This window comes from Anomaloglossus baeobatrachus, chromosome 5 (assembly GCF_048569485.1).
Source record: "Anomaloglossus baeobatrachus isolate aAnoBae1 chromosome 5, aAnoBae1.hap1, whole genome shotgun sequence".
NCBI lineage: Eukaryota > Metazoa > Chordata > Amphibia > Anura > Aromobatidae > Anomaloglossus > Anomaloglossus baeobatrachus.
Genome location: NC_134357.1, coordinates 197052686 through 197076111, shown reverse-complemented (window position 1 = coordinate 197076111; position 23426 = coordinate 197052686). Strand labels below are relative to the sequence as shown.

General features: G+C 44.7%; 1 protein-coding gene across 2 annotated transcripts in view; it reads left to right on the top strand.

Annotated features, from left to right (window-relative positions):
• The window catches only part of LRMDA (leucine rich melanocyte differentiation associated), a 1835625-nt gene extending 1813029 nt beyond the window's left edge, over nucleotides 1-22596 (top strand). For both annotated transcript variants that reach the window (XM_075347316.1, XM_075347315.1), the window contains one exon: nucleotides 22344-22596. In XM_075347316.1, coding sequence (XP_075203431.1) covers nucleotides 22344-22423 — 80 coding nt within the window. In that variant the 3' untranslated portion in view covers nucleotides 22424-22596. The remainder of the gene's footprint in view (nucleotides 1-22343) is intronic.
• The last annotated feature ends 830 nt before the right edge of the window (nucleotides 22597-23426 follow it).

The window sequence follows — 23426 nt, the reverse complement described above, 5'->3', positions numbered from 1 at the left end:
TCTCCCCTCCATTCATGTCATGTCATCATTGATTTCTCATGTCCTGTCACATTGAGGACTCCCGTTTCTCTTGTTGCTGCCACTATTGTCACAGTGAGCAGAGTTCTGGGAAAATAGGAAGAGATTATCTGGACTTTAGATTCAGTCAGTGGGGTGCCATAGTGGCCCGATCTTCTTGTACTGCCTGATTACTGCAAAGCCCATTCATTCCGCTCGGAGACGGAAACATATTTGTAACATAGAAGTGTCGTATGTAGTAAAATGTTTCCACATGCCGTAAGAATAAAATGTGAGCTTTATAATAAATGTCAGCATCTTAGCTATCCTCTCCCTCCTCTGCCAAATCTGCCATCCATCCTGAAATTGGGCAAACATCTTGTGAGAACTTAATGCAAGGAGACAGCTGACTCACACGTCCATGTTTCACACCACCTCCAGTCACTAGGACCTCAAAGTCCCAAGCAGAATAAGAAGTGACTGGCATGTACCTGAGGCCTGTCAGTAAAAGCTACTTGATAAACTATCCCTTCAAGAGCAATTCTGCAAATATTCGCTAATCAGACCGTATAGGACACGCTTATTTTCCGCGCAGTTTTTCTCTGCTTTTATCCGGTTTAGATTTTTTATTTCAGCTGACAGTTCTAATTGATGTAAGTGCAGCAATGTTTAGATGACGATTCCTACCTGGCACCATTACTTCCATCTTCAGTCCATACACACTGGAGCAATGAACACTTCTGGTTACGTTTGGAAATGGCAGTTTACTTCCAGCCTACATACAAGTGAGGCTCAGTAATGAAGCCCAGACTGTGGCACTGTCACCGGCGTCTACCAAGATGCACCGCACTTTAACAAAAGATCAATAGAACTATTAACTATTATATGTAGACTCAAAAATTATTTCTATTTAACCCCCTAACAACCACCAATGTGTTTTTAGGGGCTTTTGCAAACAATGTTCACACGTAACATTTTTGCCGCATTCTTTCTTTTTTCTGTGCGTTTTTACTGTGAAATATGCAGTGTTTTACATTATCATCAAAGTGAATGGGTTTTCTGAAATCTCATGCACATGATGCTTTCTTTTTCTTGCCAATTCAAAGCAGTTTAATATATGCAGCATGTCAATTCATTCAGTGTTTTTCACCCATTGTAATGAATGGGAAAAAAAATATAAAAAAAGGTATAAAAACATGGCAAAATCTTTTTTTATGCAGCTTTTCTCCTGCCATGAGAGTTTTTGGTGCAGAAATTTGTACAGCAAATACTTAACCTTTAGGGATGATCGAATACTTTGATTATTCGGCTCACAAATATTTTCCGAATACCTCACCGCTATTCGACTATTCGCGAATATTCGATGCGCAATGTAAGTCTATGGGAAACCTGAATAACAACTATTCGGTACTATTCGGCTTCCCACAGACTTACATTGCGCAACGAATAGTCGAATAGCGGCGAGGTATTCGGAAAATATTCGCAAAGCCGAATATTTGAGGTATTTGATCATCCCTATTAACCTTCCTTCCAAAAACAATACTAAGGACCAGGGGGCATACACTGCGAGTGGAAAAAAGGCGATTTCGGCAGCTAAATAGGAAAGGGTTCTTTACAGTTAGAGCAGTCAGACTGGAATGCCCTACCACAAGAGGTAGTAATGGCAGACACTATAACAGCTTTTAAAAAAGGGCTGGATGATTTCCTCAGTGCACACAACATTGTTGGTTATAAATGACTTAATGACAAAATATATAATTGGTGGAGGAAGAATGGACCTATGTCTTTTTTCAACCTATGTAACGTGTGCATAAGTGTATGTTCACATGCAACATTTTTTTCTGCTAAATAAAATCTGCATTTTACAGTATCAGCTAAAGCTATTAGATTTCTGAAATCTCGCGCACATAATTGTTTTTTTCTGACTGAATTTGAGAGTTGCAGTGTTTCTCAAATCTGCATCTTATCAATTATTCAGCATTTTTGCAGCATTTTTTTTACCCATTCAAAGCAATGAGAACGTGAAGAATTGCAGCAAACAGGCTTTGCTGCATTTTTAGTTGCATTTTTAGTCAATAAAACTAACCTTATTAAATATGCACTGTAGACAAGTCACATGTGTAATCCTCACCAAAAAAGTAGCTAAAAAATACTCAAAAACACAACACATCCTGCTCTTTGAACACAGTGTTTTTACTAGAGATGAGCGAACCAGCCGTGGTTCGGCTCGAGTTCGGTTCGTCGAACGGAGGTCTCGTTCAAGTTCAGTTCGGCGAACGTTCGACGAACCGAACTCGAACCAATAGGCTATAATGGGAGGCAATCACAAACACATAAAAACGCATTATAAATGTACACATACAGTTAATAAACATTGCCATAACACTTACCGGTCCCCGCGATCCCTCCTGCACTCTGTCTCCTGCCGCTATTCCATCCGATGATCGCTGAATCCTCCCGGTAACCAGCACTGCCAGCAGTGATGCAGGACCTATCGTGACGTCAAAATAGCCATGTGACCAGTCACGTGGCTATTATCTCATTGGCTACAGACTGATCGCATGACTATGATGCGTCATGTAGGACCTGTCATTGCACTCTCCGGTACACGGTGCACATTTGTGTATCGCCGTGTACCGGCGACATGCTCTAGCACACGGTCGACTCCCCGTTCCGTTAGGGACCGGCTGACACAGCCGGTCATTAACGGAGATCACCGTTGCCATAGCAACGCAGTTAGCGGTGACGTCACCGCTAACCGCGGCTCCTGGAGCACCATTGCAATGGTAACGCGTCTGTCAGCGTTACCGCTGTTACCGCTAGCAGCACTGATCTCTCACGGAGTGAAGGCTGCATGCTGCTTCCCGTGCAGCCTTCACGGAGTGAAGGCTGCACTGGAAGCAGCGTCTTCCCCCATGCAGCAGTGATGTAGCAGAGCTGCATTTGTTGAACGAGAAAGACAGAAGACCATGGATCGTGGAGGGCTGACAGGGGGTAATAAAGATGGAGTCTCTAATGTGTCTGTGTATTTATTTCTATTAAAGTATTTTTTCTCTGTGTGGTGTCTTTTTTTTAACCCTTTATTGGAGATTCTTAATGGCCGGGTCAAACGTGCCTGACATTAAGAATCTCTGGCTTAATACTGGCTAGTAAAACAAAGCCAGTATTAACTCATGATTACCCAACAAGCCACCCGGCTCCAGGGCTGTTGGAAGAGTTGGATACAGCGCCAGATGATGGCGCTTCTATGAGAGCGCCACTTTCTGGGGCGGCTGCGGACTGAAATTCGCAGCAGAGGCGCCCAGAAACCTCGGGCTAACCTGTGCTGCAGATTCCAATCCCCAGCTGCCTAGTTGTACCTGGCTGGACAGAAAAATGGGGCGAAGCCCACGTCATTTGATTTTTAATTATTTCATGAAATAAGTGAAATAATTAAAAAAAACGGGCTTCCCTATATTTTTGGTTCCCAGCCAGGTACAAATAGGCAACTGGCGGTTGGAGGCAGCCCGTGGCTGCCTGCTATACCTGGCTAGCATAAAAAAATATGGTGAAGCCCTCATCATTTTTTTGGTGGGCAAAAAACTTCTGCATACAGTCTTGGATGGAGTATGCTGAGCCTTGTAGTTCTGCAGCTGCTGTCTGCTCTTCTCCATACAGACAGAAAGCAGCTGCAGAACTACAAGGCTCAGCATACTCCATCCAGGACTGTATGCAGAAGTTTTTTGCCCCCTGAAAAAATTATGTGGGCTTCGCCATATTTTTGTATGCTAGCCAGGTACAGCAGGCAGGTACGGCTTCCCCCAACCCCCAGTTGCCTATTTGTACCTGGCTGGGAACCAAAAATAAAGGGAAGCCCTTTTTTTATTATTTCATGAATTTCATGAAATAATTAGAAAACAAATGACGTAGGCTTCGCCCCATTTTTGTGTCCAGCCAGGTACAACTAGGCAGCTGGGGATTGGAATCCGCTGCACAGGTTGGCCTGAGCTTTCTGGGCCCCACTGCTGCGAATTGCAGTCTGCAGCCGCCTCAGAAAATGGCACTTTCATAGAAGCGCCATCTTCTGGCGCTGTATCCAACTCTTCTAGCACCTGCCTGCTATACCTGGCTAGCATACAAAAATATGGTGAAGCTCACGTCCTTTTTTTGTAGTTTTTTGGCAAACAAAATAAAAAATGCTTACCTGGATTTTCCATTGCCAGTGAAGGTAACACCAAGCAGTGGGGGTTAGCAGCCAGTAGCGGCTTGGATTACCCTTAGCTAGCAATACAAAAAATGCAGCGGGAGTCCATATATATTTTTTTTAATTATTTATTTAAATAACTAAAAACAAAATGGGCTTCCCTGTATTTTGATTGCTGGACATCACAGTGCTGTAAAAATAAATCTTTAAAAAAAATGACGTAGTGCTCCGCGGTATTTTTGATTCTCAGCGCAGATAAAGCAGACAGCTATGGGTTGCCACCCTCATCTGCCTGCCGTTACCTTGGTTGGCAATCAAAATACAGGGAAGCCCATTAATTTTTTCTATTTAAAAAATAGTTAAAAAAAATATGACGTTGGGTCCCCCCATTTTTGATAGCCAGCTAGGGTAAAGCAGACGGCTGTAGCCTGAAAACCACAGCTGGCAGCTTTACCGTGGTTGGGGATCCAATGTGGAGGTCCCCCCAGGCTCTTTTTTTATAATTATTTTATAAATATTAATAATTACACAAAAAAGTAGGGTCCCCCCAAATTGGATCACCAGCCAAGGTAAAGCGGACAGCTGTGGTCTGGTATTCTCAGGGTGGGAAGGTCCATAGTTATTTGGCCTTCACAGCCTAAAAATAGCAGGCCGCAGGCACCCCAGACGTGGCGCATCCGCTAGATGCGCCAATCCTGGCGCTTCACCCCAGCTCATCCCGTGCCCTGGTGCAGTGGAAAACGGGGTAATAAATCGGGTTGATACTAGCTGTAAAGTCACCTGAGATCAAGCCCAGCAGTTTGTGATATCATGGCGTCTATTAGATACCCAACATGGAGTGTGGGTGCAATGAATCTGCACTCACTCTCCCCGGGTCCACAGCAGCAGAGTCCATGTCATAATGGTTGCTACCAAAGCTGCAATGCCCTGCTCATGAGGTAAGGGCATGCCTAATCAGGAGAACTATTCTACATTTCCAAATATTGGTATTTGCTGATATTATTGCTATTCCACCTACTATATATTGGGGATAGGATCTTGGAGATGGAATACCCCTTTAAGTCCAGTTATCCAGCTGAATGAATACTTAACAACAGAGCTCGCTATTTAGATGTGTTTTCTTGTGGCATATAACGGACTCTCATGTTTGGTAGTCGTTCAGCAGGGAAACTATAAAAGCAAATCCCTCCATTTGGAAATGTAGTATATAGCTCTCCTGATCAATTATGTTCCTTACCTCATGAGCAGGGCATTGCAGTAATAATAATAATTTATTCATTTATATAGCGTTATTAATTCCATAGCGCTGTATGTCTTTGGAGTATGGGAGGAAACTGGAGTACCCGGAGGAAACCCACGCAAACACAGGGAGAACATACAAACTCCTTGCAGATGGTGCCCATGGTGAGAATTGAACCCAGGACTTCAGCGATGCAAGACTGGAGTGCTAACCACTAAGCCACCGTGCCGCCCATTTAGCTTACAGATGCATAACCACCACTCACTGTGTCTGAACACAGGAAGCTGAGCTGACAGCCGCTCTGTGCATGCGGCAGCGTCTATTGTGAAGGAGAGGGCCGTGGGGGGATCAACGCTGCACAGGTACCGTGGGACATCGGGGAACACCGGTGGGGTAAAGGGGGTGACCTGGCAGGGCCTGGGGAGGAGTTTGGTACATGGCACATGCAACATAAATCAGAGGAGTAGGGTGAATGCGGCCGGCGCGCTGCTGTGCGCGTGGCCATCTTGGATTTCTGGGAGGGCATCAGGGGGGGCACTTTGGCGACACCGGGGGACCAGGGAGGAGATTTATCATGTTTGTTCATGCCAGATGGGAGATAAGTAATTTTTTACCGGCGCTGTCATTTACTGTAACGTGATCATCGGTGGACGGTGTATACCTGTGATCACGTGAGCGGGGACCGGAAAAACCGTCCTGAATCATGATCTCCAGGGTCTCAGCTAGCCCTGAAACCCCGGAGATTTTCTGACGCTGGGGGGCGTTATTCACTTATTTCTGCCTGCTGTTTATAAACGGCAGATCAGAATAAGGCTACATTAACACGACCGATCCATTTTTGCGGTCTGCAAAAAACAGTCCGGTTTTTTTCACGGGTGCATCCGTGTGGCATCCGTTTCCGTTCCGTAGACGGTCCGTATGTCATCTGTTTGTCATCCGTGTGCCTTCCGTTTTTTTTGTGTACTGCAAAAAAACTGAAGGAGGGTAAATGCATAAATTTACCCAGGATCCATAGCTTCATCCTACATGAGGCGGTCACATGTTCACTCCAGTGCCATTTTCTACTGCTTTTCACAGCGTAGAGCGCGCTGGTGATTTTCCTGTGCTTGTGCACTTCATATCAGTCTTTTCTGTCATTATAATGGCAGAAAGACACATAATGTCCCACTCTCCTGCATTTTGTAATTTTGCACCCTTTGGTGCCTTTCATGTGGCACTAAGTGGTGCTTAGCTTTGTATTTAGCCAAAAAAGTGAAAAAAAAAAAGACGTAGGGTTCCCCCTATTTTTGTAGCCAGCTAGGGTAAAGCAGACGGCTGCAGCCTGCAGACCACAGCTGGCAGCCTCACCTTGGCTGGTAATCCAAAAGTGAGGGCACCCCACGCTGTTATTTTAAATTAAATAAATAATTTTAAAAAAAAAACACGTAGGGGTCCCCCCAAAATTGGATCACCAGCCAAGGTAAAGCAGACAGCTGGGGTCTGATTTTCTCAGACAAGGGAGGTCCATGGTTATTGGACTCTCCCCAGCCTAAAAATAGCAGGCCGCAGCCGCCCCAGAAGTGGCGCATCCATTAGATGTGCCAATCCTGGTGCTTCGCCCCAGCTGATCCCGCGCCCTGGTGCGGTGGCAAACGGGATAATATATGGGGTTAATACCAGATGTGTAATGTCACCTGGCATCAAGCCCTGGGGTTAGCTGAGGTCAGGCGTCTATCAGATACCCGACATCACCAACCCAGTCAGTAATAAAAAAAAATAGACGACAAACACATTTTTATTTGAAAAAACACTCCCCAATACATTCCCTCTTTAACCAATTTATTAGAAAGAAAAACAAATCCAGGTCTGGTGTAATCCAAGGGGTTGCCATGACGATCCACACTGTCAATGAAGAGCAGGATGTTCCCCATTGGCTGGGAGAGCAATGCAGTGACCTGAGCTAACATCAATGGGTCAGCCCAGGTCACTGCAGGGGATGACAAGTGCTGCTGTCAGCGAGGTACATTACCTGCACTGATCTCCTGCACTGCTGACAGCACCTGTCACTGAGTTCAATGACCGCCGCCTTCACAGCCAAGTATCGCGAGCGGCCCGTGACGTCACCGCTAGTCAGTCTCGGGTCGGAAGCGAGAGAAGGTGATATGACAAGCGGCGGCCATGGAGGACAGTGACAGCGCTGAGGTTGGGACTTCATCACCGCAGGTAAGCCGAGCGGGACCATGTGTGCAGAGTGCCAGGTGGGCGGAGCCTAGCGGGGCAATGTGTGCAGAGTGCCAGTTGGGCGGAGCATACTGGGACCATGTGTGCAGAGTGCCAGGTGGGCGGAGCCTAGCGGGACCATGTGTTCAGAGTGCCAGGTGGGCGGAGCCTAGCGGGACCATGTGTGCAGAGTGCCAGGTGGGTGGAGCATACCGGGACCATGTGTGCAGAGTGACAGGTGGGCGGAGCCTAGTGGGGTAATGTGTGCAGAGTGTCAGGTGGGTGGAGCCTAGCGGGACCATGTGTGCAGTGTGCCAGGTGGGCGGAGCCTAGCGGGACCATGTGTTCAGAGTGACAGGTGGGCGGAGCCTAGCGGGACCATGTGTGCAGAGTGCCAGGTGGGCGGAGCCTTGCGGGACCATGTGTGCAGAGTGCCAGGTGGGCGCAGCCTAGCGGGGTAATGTGTGCAGAGTGACAGGTGGGCGGAGCCTAGCGGGACAATGTGTGCAGAGTGCCAGGTGGGCGGAGCATACCGGGACCATGTGTGCAGAGTGACAGGTGGGCGGAGCCTAGCGGGACCATGTGTGCAGAGTGACAGGTGGGCGGAGCCTAGCAGGACAATGTGTGCAGAGTGCCAGGTGGGCGGAGCCTAGCGGGACCATTTGTGCAGAGTGACAGGTGGGCGGAGCCTAGCGGGACCATGTGTGCAGAGTGACAGGTGGGCAGAGCCTAGCGGGACCATGTGTGCAGAGTGCCAGGTGGGCGGAGCCATGTGTGCTGGCGGTGGAGTGCGAAGTAGGTGGAGCCTAGCGGGGTCATGTGGCGCTGAGTACGTCAGTGTCGTGGACTGCTTGGCTGGGGACAGGTGAGTGTGTGTGTGTGTGTACGTGTGTACATGCCGCTTGCGGGAGGGGGCGGAGTGAGCTGAGCGGGGAAGTGTGGGCTTCCTGCACGTAACTAGGATAAATATCGGGTTACTAACCAAAGCGCTTTGCTTGGATACCCGATGTTTATCTTGGTTACCAGCTTCTGGCAGGCTGCCAGTGATGGCTCCTGCACACTGTAGCTGTAAAAAGCCCTGCTTTTTGCTGCTAGAACCGTTCTCGAACATAACTAGAGCTATCGAGCTTTAGCAAAAAGCTCGAGTTCTAGTTCGATCTAGAACACCCCCCAAAATCACTCAAACCGCGAACTGGAGAACCTCGAACCGCGCTCAACTCTAGTTTTTACTGCCAAGAGAGCATGTTTTGGCAGAAAAAAAATGCATCAAAAATGCTGCGTGTGAACAGAGCCTTACCATGCTTGCGTCTTTCACAGGTAACTGGTTACCCAATAGAGAAAGCATAACTATTCTTATTTATTTTTTTACTGCTTTTACTTTTTTGATCTTTGTATACATAGTGTCAAGTGCTTCTAAAGACTAAAAATTAAAAAAACAAATAAGTAAACTATGTAAACTATGTAAAGAGACCCTATAATGCTGATGTGAATACTTGGCCCCATACAATTATATCATGTTCAAACTATTCAGCCACTTAAAGGGGTTTTCCCTTTCAATTGTGTAGTTTTTTTATTATTCTTAGATCTATTGAATAAAATCAACTTTAAAACCTAATTTGTTCCTTGGAAAACCCCTTACCCCTGTCACAACATATGACGAATATTTAGGTCATAAGTCGTGTCCCATGCTTTGGTGCAAGCTCGCACACTGAGCCCCCATCTTTCCCTGCACATGACAACTTTTCTGACAAACCATCATGTGCTTCTAACAGCCATGGGTGGATTGGAGAGCCGCCTGAGGCTATGTGTCCACGTTGCTTTTTACCTGATTTTTGGCTGCTTTTTCAACTGCAGCGTTTAATGCCAAAATGGATGTGTTCTGCTTTTCAAGCAAAGTCTATGGGAATTTGGGTTTCTTGTGCGCACTATGCTGTTCAAAAAAGGTGCCTTTTGTGGCAGAAATTTGGGCAGTGTGCTGTATAGCAGAAGGGACCAGGCAATCAGAGCTTCAAGTTCCCTAAAGGAACTCGTAAATACAATAAAAGTTTTACTTTAAACAAAAAAAAATGATATATATGAACCCCCCACAAAAGTTAAAATTGCTTCCTTTCCCTATTGAAAATAAAGCAACCAAATAAAATAGAAAATACATATATTTGGTACTGCTGCTTTCAGTAATGTCAATCAAAATCTAAAATAAATTAATCAGACCAGTAAACAGCGTAAGGGAAAATAAAAATCAAAAAGACAAAATTCCATTGCAATAAAATACAATAAGAGGCAAAGAAAATATTATATCTACCCTCAAATTATATCAGTAAAAGCGTCAGCACAGGGTGCAAAAAGTAAGTCATCACACAGCCCCAGATGCTGAAAAATAAAAATGTTATGATCCTTGGAATATGGCGCCAGAAACTTACAAACTACTGAATTCTTTTTAACCACTTAAATTACAAAAAACTATACATTTGATATATATACACAGTGCTTTTTTGGAAAAAAATATTTGCTGGTACGCGTCTCTGAGACGAAGAGCGGGGGGGAGTGCTGTTAGGCGCCGGCGGCCAAGATTGAGGGGGGGGGATTTGTCAGCTGGCGGCCGAGTTTGAGGAGTGGGAGGGAGTGCTGTCGTTGCTGTCGTGCTGCCGGGAGATCCTGTGCACGGTTTACTACATACTACCAATGGTACTGTATGCTGGAGAGAGAGGCAGGGGGTGCAGAACTACAAGGCTCAGCATAATCCATCCTCTAGTGTATACAGGAGAGGCAGGGGGAGCAGAACAAGAAGGCTCAGCATACTCCATCCACTAGTGTATGCAGGAGAGAGAGGCAGGGGGAGCAGAACTACAAGGCTCAGCATACTCCATCCACTAGTGTATGCAGGAGAGTAGACAGCAGCTGCCGAACTACAAGGCTCAGCATCCTTCAGCCAAGACTGTATGCAGGAGTTTTTAGCCCAAAAACGTAAAATGTAAAAAAAAATATGAAGTGGGCTTTGCCATATTTTTGTATGATAGCCAGGTACAGCAGGCAGGTACAGGCTGCCCCCAACCCCCAGCTGCCTATTTGTACCCAGCTGAGAGCCAAAAATATAGGGAAGCCCTTTTTTTTTTTAATTATTTCATGAATTTCATAAAATAATTTAAGAAAAAAAAAATGACGTGGGCTTCGCACAAATTTTGTGTCCAGCCAGGTACAACTAGGCAGCTGGTGATTGGAATCCGCACCGCAGAGTGCCCAAGCTTTCTGGGCACCCCTGCTGCGAATTGCAGTCTGCAGCCTCCCCAGAAAATGGCGCTTTCATAGAAGCGCCATATTCTGATGCTGTATCCAACTCTTCCAGCTGCCCTGGTGACGGGTGGCTTGCTGGGTAATAAGGGGTTAGGGCCAGCTGTATAATATCAACTGGCCCTAAGCCTGAAATTCATGGTGTCACGCCAATATTCGACATGGCCACCATGAATTTCTTGTAAAGATAAAAAAACACAAGACAGAGAAAATATTTTTATTACAAATAAAACACAACACAATTAGTGGCTCCATCTTTATTGAAATAAAGAACCCCCCTCTGCAGTAATCCTGGGTCAAGGGTCCTGCACCGTCCAATCCAGATCCAATATCAGCTGATCGGTTTGCTGGACGGCAAAGCGATCAGATGATGTCAGGTTAAAGGACATGAATCACATGACACAGCAGCTGATTGTATAAAAGCCGATTATACAATCAGCTGATGCATCAGTGCAAAAAAAAAACTACTCACCTGTCTGCAAAATCCCGGGACACGACTGATTGCTCCAGGAGCCGACGGTAATCAGCTGCTGCAGTCACCTCAGAGCATCACCTGATCGCTTAAACCATCTGGGCGGTAAAAAGCCGGCCCCACCGCTGGACTTAGACTGTCAGCTGATGCTGTAGCGTGACTACTGATTACCGGCAGGTCCTGAAGCCGATCAGAGGTTTCCTCGGAGGCTGTAGACCGGTAAGTGTGAGATTTTTTTTTCTAGTGTTCCCGCTTAGCAGCTGGGAGCGGACATGGCGCCGGTGGTAGCAGGGGGGGGGGGGCGAGTACTTGGGGACCCGATCACTGGCGGCAGGAGCAGCACAGTGATTACAGGGCAGGTGGGAGGGAGCGGAGGTCGGTGGGGGGGTTGAATCGGACGATGGGGGGCAACAGAGGTCGGGGGGGAGTGGAAGACAGCAGAGGCGAGAAAATATCTTACCGGATGGCAGCAGACCGAGGTGACCGGCCGTGACCTCGATCTTCAGCGTCCATAAACATCTTGAAGACGGCGGGCACCCACCGCCCCTCCACATCTGATTGGAGGGATAGCGTCACATGGATGCTAGCTCCAATCAGATCGGAGGGGGGAGACACAGAGGTCACCCTGCTCCAGCCAATGGCTGATGATATAGCAAATTTACAAATTAGCCATGTGGACAGAGCGTTCTTCAGATTTTCCGGTACACCTTACCGGCGCATACCACCGCAAAAAAAGTACTGTATATATATATATGTACTCATATTCACCTGGATAATCATACTGCCAGTTTTACTACATAGTGAACATCTATTATATAAAGCTGAGTGTATGTATGTATGTGTGTGTGTGTGTGTGTGTGTGTGTGTATGTCCGTTAAAGGAATCCGCACCGCCGCATTTAGGCTGTGTGCGCACGTTGCGTTTTTTCATGCATTTACGCAGTGTTTCAAACTGCAGCATGCGTTATGCGTCCCCAGCAAAATCTATGAGAATTAAGCAAATTTCATGCGCATGTTGCGTTTTTAAACGCAGCGTTTTGGATGTCAAATATTTGATAAAATCGATGCGTTAAAAAAACATGTCACTTCTTTTGTGCGTTTTGGATGCTTTTCCCTCTGTCTGTGGGAGAGTGCGCATCCAAACTGCATTCAATATGCATTCAAAATGCATCCCAAACACAGCGTTTTGGATGCATTTTGAGACACACATGCAGTGACAAAACGCTGCATTTTATTTGACAATCAGAACGCAGACGTGCACACATAGCCTTACAATCACAAAATTTTGACTCAGTGAAAGTTATGTTTGGAGGTAAAAATTTACCTCTGCACTTTAGAATTACTTGCCAAAAAAACTGCTTACATTAAAGTCAATCGAGCTGGAAGTTACAGGTCATCAATAGAAGCTCTGACTGGTTTCTATAGGCAACGAAGGTCATTCTTAGGATAAGACAGCTTATGTGTGAGGTAATCTGATATCAGTAGAGACAGAGACAAACAAAGACAGAGAGACACTCGGAGACAGAGACATAAACAGAGACACAAAGAGACACACACCAAGAAAGACATAGAAACAGACACAGAGAGACACACACACACACACACACAGAGACACTCTCAGAGAGACACCCACAGAGAAGCAGAAACAGAGACATACAGAGACAGACACAGAGACACAGAAACAGACAGAGACATGCAGAGACAGACACAGAGACACAGAAACAGACAGACATGCAGAGACAGACACAGAGACACAGAAACAGACAGAGACATACAGAGTCAGAGACATACACAGAAACAGAAACAAACACAGAGACAGAGACACACAGAGACAGAGACATACACGGAAACAGAGAAAAACACAGACACACACAGAGACACAAACACACACACAGAGACTCACAGAGACAGACACAGAGACAGACAGAGATAGAGAGACAGGGACACATACAAACAGACAGAGACACATACAAACAGACAGACATACAGAGACAAACTCAGAGACAGACAGAGACATACACAGAAACAGAAACAAACACAGAGACAGAGAGACACCCACAGAGACAGAGACTCAAAGAGACACAGAAACAAACATACAGAGACAGACACAGAAACAGAAACACACAGACAGAGACACACAGAGACCAAGACATACACAGAAACAGAGAAAAACACAGATACAGAGACACACAGACACACACACAGAGACTCACAGAGACAGACACAGAGACACACAGAGAGACCGTGACATATATAAACAGACAGAGACATACACAGGCAGAGACACACAATGAGACACACACAGAGACAGACACAGAGACACATACAGACAGAGACACACAGACAGAGAAAGACACAGAGACAGACATAGAGACACAGAGACACACACAGATACAGACACACACAGACAGACACACACAGACTGATACAGAGACAGTGACAAAGACACAGAGAGACAGATACACACATAGACAGAGACACACAGAGAGACAGAGACTTAAGGGTGCTTTACACGCTGCGACATCGCTAGCGATAACTAGCGATGTCGTGCATGATATCACCCGCCCCCGTTGCTCATCCGACATTTGGTGATTGCTGCCGTAGTGAACATTATCACTACGGCAGTATCACACGCACATGCCTTTACAGCGACGTCGCTGTGACCGCTGAACAATCCCTCTTTCAAGGGGGAGGTGCGATCGGCATCATAGCAACATCACTGCGGCATCACTAAGCGGCCGGCTAATAGCAGAGGAGGGGCGGAGATGAGCGGCCGGAACATGCCTCCCACCTCCTTCCTTCCTCATTGCCGGTGGACGCAGGTAAGGAGATGTTCGTCGTTCCTGCGGTATCACACATAGCGATGTGTGATGCCGCAGGAACGACGAACAACATCGCACCTGCAGCAGCAACGATATTATGAAAAGGAGCGACGTGTCAACGATCAGCGATTTTTGACGCTTTTGCGATTGTTGATCGTCGCTCCTTGGTGTCACATGCTGCAATGTCGCTAACAGCGCCGGAAGTGTGTCACTAATGACGTGACCCCGACAATATATCGTTAGCGATGTCACAGCGTGTAAAGCACCCTTTAGAGACATAGAGACAGACACTGAGACCGAGAGAGATAGAAACAGACACAGACAGACAAACAGAGAGACAACACAGACACAGAGAGAGGGAGACAGACAGACAGAGGGAGAGTGAGAGAGTGGGAGACAGACAGAGAGGGAGACATACAGAAAGGGAGACAGACAGGGAGCGTGAGAGAGTGGGAGAGCGACAAACAGAGAGGGAGAAAGTGAATGGGAGAGAGAGACAGACATACACTTAGGCGGGCTTTGCACGTTGCGACATCGCAAACTGATGCTGCAATGTCGCACGCGATAGTCCCCGCCCCCGTCGCAGGTACGATATCTTGTGATAGCTGGTGTAGCGAAAATTATCGCTACGCCAGCTTCACATGCACTCACCTGTACTGCGACCGTCACTCTGGCCGGCGTCCCGCCTCCTTCCTAAGGGGGCGGGTCGTGCAGCGTCATAGCGACGTCACACGGCAGGCGGCCAATAGCGGCGGAGGGGCAGAGATGAGCAGGATGTAAACATCCCGCCCACCTCCTTCCTTCTGCATAGCCGGTGGCGGCAGGTAAGGAGATGTTCCTCGCTCCTGCGGCTTCATACACAGCGATGTGTGCTGCAGCCGGAGCGAGGAACTACATCGTACCTTTCGCTGCAGCATAATTATGAAAAAGTCGGAGCCTGAACGATAATACGATAGCGACGCTTTTGCGCTCGTTAATCGTATCATCTAGCATTTACACACTACGATCTCGAAAGTGACGCCGGGTGACACCGACATCGCACGTGCGATGTTGCAACGTGCAAAGCCGCCCTTAGTCACTATCCCTTAGTCACTTAGGATTTTTTTCTATTTTTGAGTACACTATATGGTAAAATGAATGGTGTTATTCAAATGTCCAACTCAATTTTCAAAAAACCTTCATATGGCTATATTAATGAAATAATAAAAAAGTTATGGCTCTTGGAAGAAGGGGAGGAAAAAATTAAGGTGCAAAAATGGAAAATGGCCACGGAGTCAAGGGGTTAATGACTGAGAGTCTGAAATTAAATAAATTAATCCTCTAAGGAAACAACACATTTGTATCAAAACATTTTCAATAAAGGTTACAGGGAATTGTCCATGATGCATAAAGAAAACCCAGTGACATTATGTAATACAGATTCCATGTTAAAAATATATCATATCTTACAAAATTTAACAACATAGAATTCCAGAGGGTGCCCTAGATACCTAAATTTAGTGCAGCAAACGTTAGAGTCTCAAGGTGCATATATAGTTAGGTCCACATATATTTGGACACTGAGACAATTTTTTTTTTTTTACCTGTTTACTGAAATATATTGAAGCTATATAATGGACATGGACATAAAGTCCTGACTTTAACTTTCATTAGAGGGTATCCATGTTATGATTTGATGAAGGATTTAGGAGTTTCGGCTACTTTACATGTGCCACCCTGGTTTTAAATGCCAAAAGTAATTGGACAATTGACTCTCAGGCTGTTTCATGGGCCGGTGTAGGCAATTACTTTGTTATTTCTTTCTCAATTAAGCACATAAAAGGCCTCGAGTTGATTTGAAATGTGGTGCTTGCATTTTTAAGTAAATATGCGGTCAAAGGAGCTTTCCATGCAGGTAAAACAAGCCATCCTTAATCTACGAAAACAGAAAAAAAAACATCTAAGAGATTGCTACAATATTAGGAGTGGCTAAATCTACAGTTTGGTACATCCTAAGAAAGAAAAGAAAAGAAAGCATTGGGTACCTCAACAATGCAAAAAGACCTGGATGCCCATGGAAGACAACAGTGGTGGATAATAGCAGAATAATTACTATGGTGAAGAGAAACTCCATCAAAACATCCAACCAGGTGATCAACACTCTTCAGGATGTTGGCGTATTAATATCCATAGAAAAAAGGAATGAGCAGCTCACTAGTCCAGCATGGATTGAAGGTGTGGTGCAAGGAAATCCCAGACCGGTAACAAAGTGTTATGAAGCAAAAATGCAAAAAAAAAAATCCAACAACCACAATATTCAGTAAAGTTAAAACATAGCTTTAAGAATGTCCATCATTAAAACAAGATTAAAAGCATATGTAGATAAAAAGGCCCTGTCTACGCGATTCGAGCAAACACAGACTTGCTCATAATCATGATTAGGGTTTGCCTATTTGGAAACTGATTGAGAACCTGTAGCTCAATAATTTTGTCATAAAAAGTATTCACATCAAATACTAATTTAGACCACTTTTTTAATATTGTGTAGGTTTCCTGCCAATGTTCCTACCCGCTGAAGCATGCACATCCCCTCTGTAAGACATTACATGCTTTAATTATAAGGTGGGGACCTGCATGCATTAGACTTTTTTTTTTCTCTGCACATCCCACATATACTCGAACAGCTTGACATCTGTTATATTTGGAGGCCAATCCCTTAAATTTTTTTGGTCATGGAAATGTTTTGATTTAGCTCTCTAGCCTTTATAATTTAGTACTTTTCACCCAGATCCTTATACTTTCTAATGCTTACATACATCAACATCAAGAAGTGACTTCACTTGTTGACTAATATAGCCCACTCCTTGACAGGTATCATTGTCATGTGTTATTTACTTTATTTATCAGTACTTTCAATGTAATGGCAGATAGATAGAAATATGTGATAACTAGATAGATCTGATAAAGATAGATATGATAGATAGATATGATAGATCGTCAGGAGCACAGCCCGAGAGATCACACAGATTTCCTACGGCTGCCACCAATATGAAACTGAGAGCACTCTGTTTCCTCCAATCATCAGGACAATACACAATTGACCAACAATTGATGGATGACGCCATGGCTGCTTTCTTGACTAGGCTGATTATTGGGGAACTCACAGTCACTGTATAGTAAATATATATCTGACTCCAAAGCATGGAATATATGTATACACCTTGGTATAGTCACTGCCAACCCCATAATAACAAAAGGAAACACTTTCTGCCACTTTAATTTGTTTATACAGGTCCTAAGTGGAAGATATGGTTATGTTTCCAATCACAATTTTACCTTCCTATATATAGGAAATATGATATGTATATTGTAATCCAACTGCCCAATATTCATTTGGAGCTGATGCACTGATAGCATAATTATATAAAAATATGCACATTCATCCCTTGGGAATGATGAAGCGGTGAACGTATCTCCCATAAGTATCGGATCGATACAAACCCCAATATTCATAACTGCATGCAAACTTCAAAAAACCTGGTTGGTTCCTTTGATCAGAAGAAACTGTTTCCTTTGGAAGAGTACTTCTCTGCCTTTGCATATACGGACCCCAGGCACTGCATCTGTTTCCCAACAGATAACTAATAAAATTACCTGTCCAAATCAGGAGGTCCTAACTGAACAGGGTCCAAATGTAGTGTTACTTCTCTCTTTCTTTCTCCAGTTGTAATTAATTCCATATGTTTAATGTGGGGACAGCTATGTTCCCTCACCAGTCTTATGGTATTTAGAATTTATCTATGACAGATTGATAGATAATAGATAGATAGATAGATAGTGATTTGGTAGATATATAGCTATATATGTGATATGGTGTATATATATATATATATATATATATATATATATATATATATATATATCTCCCACTGGGGGAAGAAGGCAGCACTCTGGATATAGCAGCACAGTATGTGAGCCAATACCATAGATTTCGAGAAAGAGAACTATGATATGCCATAGACTTCCATAGCCCCCACTCTGGTGTGCCCCCATCCATCATTCCAACAGTCCCTATCCATCATCCCCACTTTCTCTATCCCTAGTCCCTACTGAATACTTATTTTGGCAAAACTAATGTGTATTTGGTCATGCCAATAAAGGTTCTTTAAATTTGATAGATAGTTTTAATGCGTTTCTATTTCTAATCACCTCATTCTTCCTGACAAGTGCATCGGGTGCAGCTGATGTCCAATTTGCTGAGCTTGATTTGAACTAAATTCATGTGTTAGTGACTCCCACCATGCAGCCTCCCAGCACTATAGTCTGTAATGAAGATCTTTGTAACGAGGAGAATCTGCAAGAGTTGTGATGAGAGAACTTCAAGACACTGTGGCTGGCAAGCATTGTCACCTCTTGTTAGGGATGTGATTGGTGCAAGCGAATACTGGCACCAGTATCTTTTTCAGATGTTCTGCTTTCTGTCACTGTGCACAGCTCCTCTCCTGTCTGTATTTTTGACAGTGTCTCCTCCGATTATAGCTATAATGTTACTTGCAGGGTGGCTCTTTTTAGTCTTCCTTTATTCAAAGTCGATCAATGATTTTCTACTCTTAACTCCTTCTGATATGCTCTTCCATGCTTCTTTTGACTTTTTGATTTTGAAACTAATGATTTCTCATAGTTATATTCAAATTTAAAGGGATCCGGTCAAAAAATTCAAATAATGCTGTCTGAACCACAGGCTCCTACACTACAAACATGTATGTTTCATTCTGAAAGGCTGCATTGTTTCAGAGAACGATGTTGTTGAGAGAGTGTCTGATGAGAAATTGATTCGTTACAGAGGTATGTCCCCACCGACTTCTCCCTAACCACTTAGTGACTGACAGATTTCTCCATACACATTCATAGGAAATGCCTAGGGTCTAGCCTAGCTGACCGGTAGCCTAGCTGACTGGTTCGGAGAGGCAAGTGGGACATTCCTCTGTGATGAGTCATTTTGTTTCCAGACCCTATTTCAACCATGTTTTTGTTAAATGCTGAAGTGCTCGAGAGTAAACCAGGGGTGGGATTCAGCCGGTTCTGTGCGGTTCGGGAGAACCGTTTGTTAAAATAGCAGCCGGTTCCCAGAACCGACAAGAAACAGCTCCGGCGATCCGGTTCCCTGTATTCATTTGTGTTAGTGTCTTTAATACACTAACACAAATGATTCTCCGTACCTCCACGCCACACTTCCGAGTTCAGTGGAGCCTGTCTGCTCCCTGACCCGGCGTGCAGTGACGCGCTGACGCTGCAGAGAGGTCACGGCAATCTGAGGTAGCTCCTCCTACTGCCGTCTGTCAGCGTCAGTGTGCAGAGATGAACCGCGGAGGACGGAAGACAGAGGAGAGGCCGCTGGTGCTTGGAGCAGGTAAGCGCTCAGTGGCTCAGTGAGCCGAAGATGCAGGGAGAGGGGCCGCATAAGATGGCAGCTATATTTGGAAAGGGGCCGCATAAGATGGGAGCTATATGGGGAGAGGAGCCGCATAAGATGGGAGCAATATGGGGAGAGGAGCTGCATAAGATGAGAGCTATATGGGGAGAGGGGCCACATAAGATTGGAGCTATATAGGGAGAAGGGCCGTATAAGATGGCAGATATCTGGAAAAAGGAGACCACATAAGATGGGAGCTATATGGGGAGAGGGGCCACATAAGATGGCAGCTATATGGGGAAAGGAGACCACATAAGATGGGAGCTATATGGGGAAAGGTAGCCACATAAGATGGGAGCTATATGGGGAGAGGAGCCACATAATATGGGAGCTATATGGGAAAAGGAATCATATGGGACAGGATCTGCAGTGGAAAAGGAGCACATGGGATGAGATCTCCTGGGGAAAGAGGCCATAATGGAATGGGATCTGCAGGGGAAAGAGGCCATAATTAGATGGGATGGCATCTGCAGGGAGAAAAAGGCCATAATGGGATGGGATCTGTAGGGGGAAAGAGGCCATAATGGGATGGGATCTGCAGGGGGAAAGAGACCATAATGGGATGGCATCTGTAGGGGGAAAGAGGCCATAATGGGATCGGATCTGCAGGGGAAAGAGACCACATGGGATGGGATCTGTAGGAGGAAAGAGGCCATAATGGGATGAGATCTGTATGGGGAAGGTCGTCCGTTCCAATTTTAGCAGGGCTACTTTAGTAATAATTTTTAAAAATTGTAGAAAAAATGTTTAATACAATAAGAGTGACTGGAACAACTGATACTGGACAGGAGAGTGAAGGTATAGGAGAGGAAGAAGGGGAAAGAGATTATACTTTAAATTACTTGAATTTTTTGGTTGAAGAAAGTGTGTGAAAATGGGTGTGGCTAACAAAATGGGTGTGGTTACAGAATGGGTGTGGTTTTCAAATGGGCGGGGTTTACAGAGAAACTGTTGTTAAAAATTTGAATCCCAGTGAGAGCTTCCCTTTAATACATTTGTAACTGAAACTTGTATATTATATTGGCTTGTATAGTAAATTTTTGTGTACAAAAATTAAGCACAGATCTATAAGTATTAGAGTTGAGCGATGTTCGAGGTTCGCCAATTTCATGTTCGAGTGATTTTGGGGGGTGTTCGAGCTCGAACTCGAGATTTTTGCTAAAAGCTCGACAGTTCGAGTCAGGTTCGAGAACGGTTCGATCAACAAAAAACGTGGCTTTTCACAGTAAGGCTATGTGCACACGTTGCTATCTGCATGCGTCCTGCTTTCCCAGCACAATCCCTCTCTCTTTCCTTCTCACCAATCACGGGCGCCTTGCTCCACGGCTGTCAGAAATCTCCGGCGGCTTTTCCTCTTTAGAAAATGGCTGCCGCTTCATTATTCAATCAGGTATTCCGTGCATTCCCCGCCCACCGGCGCCCATGATGGGTTGCAGTCAGACACGCCCCCATGATAAGTGACAGCTGTCTCACTGCAACCAATCACAGCCGCCGGCGGGCGGGTCTATATCGTGAAGTAAAATAAATAAATAATTAAAAAAAAATTGCGGTTCCCCCATATTTGATACCAGCCAGGATAAAGTCACATGACTGGAGGCTGGTATTGTCAGGATGGAGAGCACCACATTATGGGGAGCCCACCACCTTAACAATATCACCCAGCAGCCGCCCGGAATTGCCGTATCCATTAGATGCGACAGTCCCGGGACTCCCCCCAGCTCATCCCAAAATTGCCCTGGTGCGGTGGCAATCAGGGTAATAATGAGTTTAATCATGCCAGGCGTCTCTCCGAGATACCTTCCATCATTAAACTGTAAGTGAAAGTAAAGAAACACACAACAAAAAATCCTTTATTTAGAATAAAAGACAAAAAAAATCCTCTTTTACCATTTTATTAATCCCAAAACAACAATCCAGGTCCGAAGTAATCCACACGACACAGTCAGCTCTGCTAGCTCTGCTACATGAAGATGACAGGGAGCGTTCTGTGTCCTCTCCAAGTAGCACATGAAGAGAATCGCACTGTAATCTGTCTATGTTTTTCATTAGAGCCAGTAGCTCAATGGTTAGAACACCCGACTCAGAAGCATTAGTTCATGAGTTCAAGCCCCCTGGTCGTCCTGGTAAAAAATTTAATTTATTTTTAATTTTAAATTCGAATTATTTATTTATAATTCTAATTTAATCTAATTATGCACTGAGAGTAGGAGACGGACATCAGCTGTGAGCCACACCTCTAAAATCGGAGCAGTTCACGGAAACAAGTTTTTTCTTTTTTTGTTTTTTATATATTCGCATTGTGTAGTGACCGCTTCATCCTAAGCCAGCCGCTTCGCAAACCCTTCCTACAACCCTGACTGATGTAAAGGCGCAACCACAGGCTTTCCCCAAAATATTGTGTTGACTACAAACCCCATATGTAATATTTTACAGTTCCCCATATATAATGTCAGATATAAGATGCAATGGCTTAATAAAACAACCTAAAGTTTCAAGGACCAGTCTTTATGAATATTCATGTGTATGTTGATTCATGTAATGAACTGGAATCCCAGTATATAAATTACATAAACCACATTTTGAGGCGAGTCTCATTAGCAGTGACAAATTACACCTTGAAAAATGTAATTGACACCCTTTATAACTGTATAACGTATTAGAAATAACCACCACTCTTTTCCTTTGTTTCAGGGGTTGCAGGGAAATGCCGCTATATTTACTATGGAAAACATTCTGAAGGCAACAGATTCATTCGTGATGACCAGCTCTAACCAGAGTCGAGTGAAGATCTTCCTATTCTGATTATTAGAAATTACTGGGGTTCATTGGGAAGGTCAATAATTTCTTCTTTCCACTTGGGCTGGTATCTTGAGACTATTATCAAAACTTCTAAAAAGTTCAACTTTTCTTAATGTATATCAGAAAATAAAATCTACTTTTTTAAGACAGAATATGTGTTTGCTTTTGCTTCTGACATACCTATATTTGATTATACCAAGTTTACTAGTTAATTATGTTTATGTGTGTAGAAAATTTGCAGTTACTTTACTTTTTCCATAGAAGAAAAAAATCTTCTAGGTAGGTTGTGAGATCATCATGGGTCTCAAACTGAGAGTCAATAGGATAGAACTGGCAGACCATAGCAGGTATAGATTCTGGCAGATGCATCTCAGAAAAGTTTTTAAAGAACTAGTCCGATCTTAGACATTTATACGTATGACAGGAAAGAGACAAATATGTATATCTCATTTCATTTATTTCTGTTGGGAGACTCAAAAGCAGGCAGACACGTAATGCTCTGGTTACAGGACTCCTATAAGAGTCAATGCAGATGTTTGGTAAAAAAAAAACATATCAAGTCGCTTTTTCTAGTACAATTAGTGCACCACATCACAATTAGGGGCTCCCGTCTGGACAGCCCTCGTCATAAAGTGTGTGTTAGGGCTAAGCCACACGGCGAGAAAAACAGTGCGAGTGGAGTGCGATAAAACATCGCATTCCCCTCGGACCAATTCTAGCCTGTGTGTCAGCACACATGAGCGATTATTTTCTCAGCCCTAATCGGACTGAGAAAACAATCGCAGCATGCTGCGATTGTAAGCTGAGTCTCTTTCTCTCGCACCCATTCAAGTGAATGGGGCGAGAGAAAAATCGCACTGCACTCGCGGTACACCGGTGTACTGCTAGTGCAGTGCGAGAATGGCAATAGCCGGCTACGCAGTAGAGAGGGAGAGAAATCCCTCCCTCCCCTCCTGAGTGCCGGCCCGCCCCCTG